Genomic DNA, 10,683 nt, shown 5'->3' on the forward strand with positions numbered 1-10,683 from the left:
CCCTATACTTTTCAAAAAAAAAAATTACTATTATAAATTTTAGAATTGAATGAAGTTAATTGTAAATTTTGGGGCTAGATCGAGTATCACCTCAACATTTATACCCTGCCTCCGTCACTGTATACTACTCAGTATTCACTATTCAGTACACTAATCACTAGTTCACTACACTCTGCTTCACTCATTTCCTCAGAAACTTAACCCCCACGCAGTTCTCTCTCTCTCTCTCTCTCTCTCTCTCTCTCGCAATGGCCGCTGGTATGGATATGTCCCTTGACGAAGTCATCAAGAAGTCCGCGGCTGAGTCCGCCGCTCGCCGCCGCCCAAGGTATCCTCTCTCAGGCCTTGGTCCCGACCGCCGCATCTCAACATTCAGGGTTTTGGTTGGTTGGAGAAGGGTAAATAAAAACGATACTTAACCCCAGAAGTTTCGACCTTGTTTTCATTTTTTTCCTTCCATTATCGCGATTTCGCAGAAAAAAAAATTATAAAGAAAAAAAAAAAAGTTGCTGTCAGGGTATTTTTTTTTATTAGAAATAGAAAAATGTGAGTTCTGTACTAAACATGTTATAATATTTTAGGGTTTAGGGTTCTGTTGTTTTGATTTTGATTGTGAGAATGTGAAGAATGATTTGCAGGTTGGAAGGCAAATGTTGCAAGGGAGTGTTGTTCCTGGTGTTGGACTGGTTATGGGTCACGGAGCTGGAGTTGGAGCTGAACCTGACACTGAAACCAAACTCTATATTTCTAACTTGGATTATGGTGTTTCCAACGAAGATATTAAGGTCTTAATGTCTTATTGTTATTCTCTCTTGAAATTTATCTCTTATTTTTTTCCCCCTTCTATTTTTGTTCACTTCGGATGGTTTATGATTTTTATTCTTGCTTTCCTTCCTGATTTGTTTTGTTTAGTGCTGTGGGTATATACTATCAAAATAATCAGTGTTAAGTGAGGAATGTTTAGTTTTGATAATGCATGAGGGAATGAATGAATGATGATGATACGGTTGTATCATATTGATTTTGCATACGTTTTTCAGGACTATACAATGAACTATAAAACGTTGACATGGTGACACACTTCTGAAATTATGATGACCTTGAAGTGTTGGACTTATGACAGTGCTATGACTTATTGATGAACTATGCAAGCAAAATGATCTGTGCTAATGTACCATGATGACAAGGACAAATTCACCTTTAAAAGAAACTAGACAATGATACCTTTAGGGATTGGCATTTGGTTTTGACAACTCTGTAGGATTTTTAAGATTCTATGGCCATCAGTTTTTATCAGTCAAATGATGTCAAGAAATGAGAGCTGTTGTGTGCCTTTTGCAGCTGCTGTTTGCAGAAGAGGGCGAGTTAAAGAGATACTCCATACATTATGACAAGAGTGGAAGATCAAAGGGGACAGCAGAAGTTGTCTTTGTGAGGAAGTCTGATGCTCTAGCAGCCATGAAGAAATACAACAACATGAAGCTTGATGGGAAACCATTGCAAATTGAGCTTGTTGGAACTACCGTCGTACCAGCTCCTGATGTTAGACCTGTTGTTCAAAATAGCATATTGGGAAAACCAAGTAACTTCTTTGTATGGTATGAAAATCCGATTCCTGGTATTGTTATCTTTTTCTCCTTCCCAAGTATAATTTCATCACCATCTAGCTTGAGCTGTAAAGCTAAGGTATGGCTTTGAAATAAATAATCTTGACTTATACTTCTCATATGAGATAGCAAGGTATGCTTCTCCGTAGAATTCTAGAATTTAAATGGGTTTTGGTTGAGATTTATCAATATCTGATTGTTTGGTGGCTTGGATAGAATCCCTTGCTCTGATATGAAACCATGGTCTCTTTATTATCCATTACAAGTTTGGTGTTATTCCTTTTCAGTGGACAAGGAACGGTCGACGATAGAAGTTTCCAGAATGGCATTTTAGGGGACTACCATCGAACAATCCAGAATGGCATTTTAGGCGACTACCATCGAAGGGGCCTTAGTGACAGGATTGGAGGGAAGATCCCTATTGGAAGGAGGGTGTCTTCTAGAGATCTTGATGATGATTTGGAGAGGTATAACCAACGTCCAAGAGGTGGTCCAAGAAGCAGAGGCCGCAGAGAAACAAGGGACCAAAATAATGGAAAGCTATCTCGTAAAGATCTTGATGACGACTTGGAGCGGTATCGCATGGAGGCTATGCAACTAAAAAAGAAAAATCCAAACTGATGTCTGTGTTTAATAGCTAGAATGACTAAACAGCTCTGGTTATGCAATCTTACTTCTGCTAGTGTAAATAAATATATTAGACTGCTGTTTCTGCACTTCGTTTCAAAACATTTAACAGATTAGTACCTCACTGGTTCAATACCCCTATAAAAGGGTACATACGTCCATAGCAGATATAATACGACTAAGTATTATTTTTGAGTTCAGTGGACAGAGAGAAAGGAGAAATGCTACCCATTGGCATTTTACGACGGAAAAGATCTATGATCAAAATTGGCATTTGCATGTCAATTGATGGTCAAATGCCAGTAAAAGAAATGCAATTTAATTGCAAGTTTTGTCCTATGGTGTGTTCCTCCATTCTTTTCCTTGTATGTTGCTTGATAAGGAATTAGATTTTGCACAATTGCAAAATCTTTACATGGGTCTTTATAACCAATTGCAGTTGAAGTATACACCCAAAATTCAATTTAATGCACTTTTCAAAAGAATAATAATAAATTCCATTTGGTCTTAAAAAACTAATGTACTTAAACATTAAGGGTGTGTGTGGTTCAAGTATTACATTGTTATAAAGATTCTATTTCCATAGGAATTAAAGATACCCAAGAAGAAGGTGAAAATTAGGAGAAGGTGGAAATTAAAATAATAGTATTTTGATTTTCTGGAATCAACTTGTTTAAGAATAGTTTTTTAAACTTTGAACCAAACATAGGAATATAATATTTCCATCTTAAAATTTCTGAAAATTATTTATAATTCCTCCAACCACAACCACACACACCTTAAGGAGTTAACAAATACCGTGGTATTACTTATTTGTTCACTGTCGATCCATGATATAGGTGCCCTCAAATGAATTCAGGTATTTGTTTCTCTCGTCTCTTCTTTGGAAGAGCCTTTCGTAGTTCTTATTAGGATACATATAACAATGGCGGAGGGTATACTATGTCAAGTAATAATAGTTTAACATGATAAATTATGTTTAGCATGTTTACCATGAAAAATGCATAAGCGTTTACAATGTGGCCCCAAATTTTGGCCATTAAAGAACAAAATCCCATAAAGGATAAAAAGCTGTTAGAACACATACTGTCCTACATTCCCACCATAAAACCCTGTATAATCTACATAGCAAACTCTCAATACATGTTACACTTCTCGCAATAAGGGGTGGATCATAATGGGAAGAAAAAAAAAGTTTAAAATCACATATTTACAGAAAACAAGGATAGCAACTTGGGAGGCTTCTAAAAGTAGACACCCCATGATGCCTCCCATCAGAGGTTTCCATTGGATATCTGTGATCATATTGACAACTTAGTACAAAACTGAGGAATTTTTTCCTTTTCCCATGAAAGTTCCTGTAATGCTAAGTTAAAAAAAGCAAGCACACAGGGTAGCCTTCATGAATGAAAAAAATAAAACTGAAGAAGGCTTGGTGGGATCTAATTCCTGTACATATTACATAAGGAGCAATTCCATGAAGCTCTGCAAACTTTTATTTTCCCTAGGTATATATAATGCACACCAGCCAGCAACTGCATGCACACAAAACAATCATATTAGAACGCATCACTAAAAGCTAATACATTTCCTCTGATGATTTGAAATAATACAAGTGAAAAAAAAAAAGTTCAATCAATAATTTGGGAGGAGGGGTCAATGATCTTAAGCACCACACTGCTCTTTTTGTTGTACAAAGGGTAGATGTTCAATGTTCTAACTACTTCTGGATCATGTTCATAAGCCCTGCAAGAGGAGGGACACATACCTCTAAGCATGTCGAGTCAAGATCAGCAATACTTCGCAGATGAGTCCATCAGGAATGTTCAAATTATCCTGAACAGAACTCTAGATTTCATCTACCATCCGGCGACTCGTACTCCATCAGCTGAACAAACTTCCATAAGTTTCTCAGTAGAAATACATGCAGAAGATAAAGGCGTGATGACAGATACAGCATTACAGCATGGCTCTCCAAAATCATGATACCTGAAGAGATCAACAGGCATTCATGGCACACAGCAAGTTTCCTGGTTCAGACAATTCCCTGAATAACCAATCAACTCACCAAACTCAACACGACTATTCTCTCTGGCCACAATTATACTTTCGTCAACCAAGTTGCATAATAATCACTATTTTGTTTCTGGAAGGAAGATTTTTCCCGAGAATAAATCGTGATGATTCCTTAAACCAGCATGGATCTCCTACTCCAAAAGATAAATTCCCCCAGGAAAGACATGCCATTAAGATCACAAGTCAACTCCAAGATCATTTGCCAATTGTAGTATGCCACGCATTTGAAGGTATGGATTCTCTAACAGTTTTTCATTGTTGCTCTGTACATTGCAAAAATATAGAAAGTTAATATTGAATCACCATAACACTGAATTCTTAAGAAAACTTCAAAGAGAACACTTAGCAATTTGGCATAAAGAGAACTACTTCAAGTTGAATGCCATGAAATGAACTGGGTATATTTGTTACACACCTATGGAAACTACCATGTTACCACTTTTGGCATCATAAATGATAATCATGATGGTTACATAGAGGGCCATAATTTAAATATGAACCTATGAAGCTCATTTAACCACAAGACCAATATGCTAATCTCAGCTTCACTAATGATAGCAGAAGTAAATCACTAAAATGGGTACCTGTTGAGCTTTAACAACGAGATTCTGAAGCATGTGTTGATATTTCTCTGGCTTCTCGGTCATCATTCGCTGCAGCAATTGGGAAACAAACAAGATTATATTCAAGAACCTAAACACAATTTTGAACAAGAAAAATAAATTAAAATCCATGCCTTCAGAAGAAAAGCAGAAGAATAATATGCGACTCTTGAATCTGTGTCATCCAGGAGTTCCCTGTCAGATACAACAAGATTTGAGCTTTGTATGTCAATGTAATAAAGGTTATAAATTAGAAAGCAAACCAATTAACGAGAGGCATAAAAGTTTAGGATCACCTAAAGAATTGTTCCAGACCAACTTCCTCAAAAGCAACAGGATCTGCTGTACATTTACCAATAAGTAGTAGTAGAAGTGTGGCTCGGATATCGGATGTTGCGCCAGGCAGGTTTCCTCTTCCTTTACTTCCAACAGCAACACCCAATGCAATGTCATCAGTAGCTGCTCCGGCCAATTGAATTAGTGGCCAATAGAGCAAGGCAGCAGGAACACGTGCGATTAACTGCATTGGGACAATGGCCCGTCCTTGGAGAAGTGCTGCCATTGATGCAGTCGCATGATCTAGGGGATAGTTATTAGGGTAACTGGATTTTTTATTAGCTTCTTCCTTATTTGCATCATCCCAGAGCAATGTATCTTGTTTGAGGACATTGTAATCACTGTCAAACCTTCTACTTGCACTTGTGAGACTTGGATTTCTGCCATTTTGCACTTCATCTCCAAAGGACAGAGCTGTAGCTGGAGGAACTCTTAAGCACAATTGAGAAAATAGTATATCACACATCTGTTAAGGAAATAAAATAGAGGGTTGAGCAAAATAGATATGATATGCCAACAAATACTCAAACGGAAGCCATAAACATCAACAGAAATTCCAAGGGGTCATCCAGATAGACAGCATTCAGAATACATCATCAATCAGAAAATAAACTTGATCAGTGTGGGGAGTCATCTGACGAACAAACAATTTTATTACATAACATACAAAGGCACCTTTCCAACAACATCCAATTTGAAGTATGGAATTCTTTTCCTTGAGAAGTTAAAGAACATGCAGATATAATTGTTTCTTCTTACAATGGTTACCACAAGTTCCATGATTTTAGTATATATTGTCAAGAGATTAAGAACAATAAGTTCAAAGGATTGAGTGAAGAAACAATTACTTTTAGAATATTCATTCGGTCTGTTTCATTTATCTGAAACACCAACTTCAAGGCACTGCTCATTGTGTCTATCATTGCATTGGCCTTCTCAAGATGCCAATCTTTTTTCCCACGGCCTTTTCTGTTTGACTGTTGCATTTCATGCTCATCTAACAAAAATTTGCATCTCATAAGAAGCCTTTCAAGAACATACAAAAACCCCCATCTAATATAGTTGTATTTCGACTTTAAAAGACCACACATCAGTAAAATGGGCAAAGGAACATCTGCCGTATTTAAAGAATCTGGGATTCCAGCTTGAGCAATTTTCTTCTGGAAGTATTGGATGCTTGACCATATATCTCCGTCTCTTTCTCCACTAATCTCAGCAATAAGAAGATCACCTAACCAGATATACCCATTTTGACGATAAGAAATTCTTTCAGAATGTAGGAGTGAATGTAAAGTGGACCATGAGTGCTTTGCCTTCAGACCACTTCCATTCCTTAAAGACACATTCTCCATATCTTCTAGAAACTTGTGAGATTTGGTTATCTGAATCATATGAGTGAACTCCTTATCTAAATGAGTGAATGAACTTATTATTGCATCAAATTTCTCTGCTACAATTTCCAATAGCTGCAAATATTAGACAGGAACAGAGAGAAAAAGAAGATCAGTAATCATACAGCTCAAAGAAGATCTATTGCAAGCCATATATATGAAGAAATGCAGATAAGATCAAAGGAAAAATGTATAGCCCTAAAACATTAAAGTATATAGATAAGGAAAAACTGGAAGTACCGTATTTAGTCTTTCACTGTTGGGATATCTAGATAGAGCAGATGCAATTGATCTTCTCAAAATCTCTCCAATGCCCTCTACCCCAAGTTTAACAGAAATATAAAATGCCTCAGGTGCATTTGTTTGAGCAAGCAGAGCAGCCAGAGGTTGGATCTCCTCATCACTGTATTCACTGACTCCTGAGGCTATGCACGATTCATTTATTTGATGCAAAATGTAATCAAAAAGCACTGCATACAGATTTTTCCTCTCTTCTCTTGAATTTGCAAGGGAATACTGAATCAATCATAGGAAGGCAGAAGAGAAAATCAGAAGTTCGAATCTATGTATCAGTCAAGGACATTTATTAGATTGAACTTCTCTCTACACTATTGTCAGAAGAATCAAATACCTCCAAAAAAATAAACTGAACTCCTCCAATCAGATCAAGTTGATCCACGAGGAACTTTGGCGTGCAGAGTTCAGGCTCAACAACTTCATCCGGAACTTCATAAAACATGTTGGTTAACATCGAAATAAGCTTACAGTGAACTAATTCTGCCCAAGAGTTCTCCCTGCTGGTTCTTATAAGCTCCTTCATAACCTAAATGCATACTGTGATGTGAGAAACCTTTTTTTTTTTTTTTTTGGAAGGAAAAAAGTGAGCAATTAAATTAACCAGGCACATCATGCTTAAAAATACAAAGCATATTAATAATTGATAATGGAACGGTGATGAACACCTACTCAAATACCAAATATAAAAGACAAGCAGGATTCCAAATCCCATTGAATAATCCATGCCTTAAATGATCAAACTATAGAGCTTAGACAAGAATATAGCACAATACATAAATGTCACTGTCAAGAATAATGTTGTGCCTTAATGCTTAAAACCACAGTTTTACATCTGTCCTTACCTTTTAATGGGAAAACTATCCATGAAACTAACTAGAGAACAGCATCAAGGAAAAAATGAGGCTCTTGATATTTTCATGCCCTTCCATTATGTTTTATCTGGTTTAGTTTGTGGAACAGTATTAGTTATTACCCTTGTACTTATTTTTGTTTGCCTAATTACCTCTCATCCCTATGCTTTTATTCTCTTAATAAGTCTTCATAAGTATCCCATCCCCTGACCCCCCGGGTCAAACTCCCATAAGAACAAAGGAAATAACTTACCCAAGAGAATACATTATTGAAATTGGAATTCCATGAAATATTGGAATAGATAAATGGGAAAGGAAGGCAATTCTCACCCTTATATCAAGTCCTTGCAAACGTTTTCTCCAAATCCTCCCTCTATCGCAGACAAAATAGAGCAAACAGCTAAGTGCAGATGCCCAGACTGATTCCTCCTTTTCTTCAGTCTGTAGAAAGCAATTAATCAGCATAAAATTTGGTTATAAGAACAGCATGATTAGATCACAATGTCAGAGATGAAGTGATAGAAAGCATATTTAGTTTACATACACCAAACAAATTCTATTATCACACCACAAATCCACCTATAATAGCTATCTGCCTTTTCAAAACAAATAAAGCAGCAAGTTCCCTAATCTCAATGTTGTCAAAGACTTCGCTTTTTTGCAGTTTTGTCCTGTATCCTAATTTTCAAATCATTTAGATTTTGAAAACAATAAAAGCACCCTTCCTTGTTCGTCCTTCCATGGAACATCAATTAACATCATATCATTTAAAACAGAAATCAGTATGTTAAGAAATGGCTAAAGTTAAAATTATTGAGACCAATCAGATGTTCCAAACAAAAAAATAAGCCAAGAAACAAAGCAATAATCTTGTCCAACAACTTTCTTCTGACCCAATAATACCTGAACAAGAAGAAGTAGTATCTCATACAGAATATTTAAAATCCATGATTCAAAATTATTAATTGCAGATTCTGCATCCGATTTGCTCTTGGAATTTGCTTTTCTGCTTCCTTCGGTCGTAAGTTGAGTGTCACTGTCATAATAGGATTCTTGAGAATATTCTTCAATTGTGGAAACATCATCAGCAATCATTGGTTCTAAAAGATGAGCATGAACCCCAAGGTTTAGAATTAAATCAAAAGCACGAACCCTGCAGGCTGGCTTAGATGAACTAAGCATCTCCTGAACAACATATTTGGAATCTAGGTTAGAGACAATAAAATAACTGTAAATAATGTTATAACTGGAAAACTGTAGTTTTTGATGCATCACCTGAAGCATAGAAAGAGTGAGAGGAGCAGCAGTACGTGAATCTAAAACATACCTACAAGACATAAATGATGTGGCCATCATAAATAACCAACTCTCAGAATAGCACAAGAACCATATGTAAAATAATTGAATATTAAATCACACAGATGAACAGAAAATTAATGCACATGATAGACTTACTCTGGATCCTGACCATGTTCAATTTCAGTTTAGAAATATAGTGTAAATATGGCTGTTTTTGTTTCAACTTAGGGAAAGGGGGGGAGGTGATTTTACCACTAAAATCAAGCGCACCATATATGTAAAAGTGTAGCAATCAACTAGTTATAGATTTCATCAGAGATATGGATATTCTTATCAAAAAGAGAAACTACAATCGAGTCACTTCCACATTATACATATATCCAGGAAACATAGGAGGCAGCAAATTTCATCAAAAGAATTTTGCATGGTCTCAGTTTGTACCCACAACACTGTTGCAACTTGCAACAGTTGCACACCTCCACAAGACTCTCCATCCCTCAAACTCCCAAATTCTTTCTATTGTGTTAGTTGGAATTAGTACTTGTCTCATAGAATGGGCATGTAGTTTTGATGAAACTAGTTGTTGTTTGTGCACCTTGTTAATCACACATCATCCAAGCAAGGGATTCCTTAAATTGGTGCAAACAAGAAGTTCAAGCTAATTCACAGAATATAGTCTTAACATGGTTTGGAATTTTTAACTCCACTATTTCTGCCAAGATAATCATTAATTGCATATCATTTTTCTTCGAGGTTCAATTTCAGTTCCTCCTCTTTCCAGACTTTGAGAATTAATTGAACGTGTCCTATTATTAGAGTTGTGATATGAGCAAAACACACACAACTTAAGTTTAATCTTAGGATTGAAGGATGGATTCGAGAAAAATAGACAGTAACAAAAGAATGAATGAAACATGAAAGACAATAAATGACTAAAACATACATGTCAATCACTAGTTTAATAAGGACGCTAACAGCCACATCCATTGATGGTTTCCCACTTTGATTGGTTAGTCTACTTGACACTGTCATGACATTGGTAGTTGGGGAAGATGACTCGGAGCACACAGCAGCAATAACATCACGAACCTCAGCAGGGTTCAACCGTAAAGGTTGTTGCTCACTGTTCAGCATGACGAACATTTCATCAGATTTAGAAAAAAAGATGGTGAATAAAGCAACAATGAGAAACCCTATGTACCACGATCATCATCACACATGGGTCATCGGACCTCCTCACACAAACTCATTACAAATCATATAACAGTTTGCTCGAATTGAGTGACAACCAAAATTCCGAATTTAAATTGCAAGGAGATTATCAGTTGTCCTCTGGGAAATACAACTTAAATTAAAACCTAGGTTGTGGCACCCATTTTCAGATGCAGTAAATACATATTCACATATTTGATAACAGATTCTTTAGAAGAATTTATCTTGTTACTATGATACATACCTGTAATGTCGATACTGAAAAAGCTGTCGAGCTCGTGGACGGAAGGAAATCACGGGAGAATCCTCCCTGTGGAAACAGCAAAGCTCAGAATAACTAACAGATTAAATTATGAAAAGCATTCAGCATGCCAAAGTAACGAAA

General features: G+C 36.4%; 2 protein-coding genes across 4 annotated transcripts in view; one reads left to right on the top strand and one right to left on the bottom strand.

Annotated features, from left to right (window-relative positions):
• Positions 249 to 2,568, top strand: LOC107635660 (THO complex subunit 4A). Its single transcript, XM_021122673.1, has 4 exons — positions 249 to 398; positions 582 to 785; positions 1,342 to 1,598; positions 1,895 to 2,568. The coding sequence occupies exons 1-4, from the start codon at positions 249 to 251 to the stop codon at positions 2,226 to 2,228; spliced, it is 945 nt and encodes a 314-aa protein (XP_020978332.1). The 3' UTR covers positions 2,229 to 2,568.
• Positions 3,180 to 10,683, bottom strand: part of LOC107635652 — a 12,338-nt gene continuing 4,834 nt past the window's right edge. Inside the window, exons 6-19 of one of the 3 annotated variants that reach the window (XM_016339187.2) lie at positions 10,543 to 10,608; positions 10,030 to 10,209; positions 9,063 to 9,114; positions 8,691 to 8,972; positions 8,118 to 8,228; positions 7,271 to 7,462; positions 6,880 to 7,155; positions 6,097 to 6,714; positions 5,209 to 5,714; positions 5,047 to 5,107; positions 4,895 to 4,963; positions 4,303 to 4,573; positions 4,003 to 4,223; positions 3,180 to 3,769 (exon numbers count right to left, since the gene is read on the bottom strand). In XM_016339187.2, the coding sequence (XP_016194673.1) occupies positions 4,487 to 4,573; positions 4,895 to 4,963; positions 5,047 to 5,107; positions 5,209 to 5,714; positions 6,097 to 6,714; positions 6,880 to 7,155; positions 7,271 to 7,462; positions 8,118 to 8,228; positions 8,691 to 8,972; positions 9,063 to 9,114; positions 10,030 to 10,209; positions 10,543 to 10,608 (2,500 nt within the window). In that variant the 3' untranslated portion in view covers positions 3,180 to 3,769; positions 4,003 to 4,223; positions 4,303 to 4,486. Of the gene's footprint in view, positions 3,770 to 4,002; positions 4,574 to 4,894; positions 4,964 to 5,046; positions 5,108 to 5,208; positions 5,715 to 6,096; positions 6,715 to 6,879; positions 7,156 to 7,270; positions 7,463 to 8,117; positions 8,229 to 8,690; positions 8,973 to 9,062; positions 9,115 to 10,029; positions 10,210 to 10,542; positions 10,609 to 10,683 lie in introns of all 3 variants that reach the window. The other 2 variants (XM_016339186.2, XM_016339185.2) reach the window with 2 other exon arrangements.

The sequence above is a fragment of the Arachis ipaensis genome, chromosome B04, assembly GCF_000816755.2.
Source record: "Arachis ipaensis cultivar K30076 chromosome B04, Araip1.1, whole genome shotgun sequence".
NCBI lineage: Eukaryota > Viridiplantae > Streptophyta > Magnoliopsida > Fabales > Fabaceae > Arachis > Arachis ipaensis.

Excerpts from the sequence above, each read along its gene's own strand:
- LOC107635660 (XM_021122673.1), top strand. The coding sequence starts at position 249 with ATGGCCGCTGGTATGGATATGTCCCTTGACGAAGTCATCAAGAAGTCC. Across the intron at positions 399-581 it reads TTTTGGTTGGTTGGAGAAGG|GGTTTAGGGTTCTGTTGTTT; the intron begins GTAAATAAAAAC and ends ATAATATTTTAG. Across the intron at positions 786-1,341 it reads TTTCCAACGAAGATATTAAG|CTGCTGTTTGCAGAAGAGGG; the intron begins GTCTTAATGTCT and ends TGCCTTTTGCAG.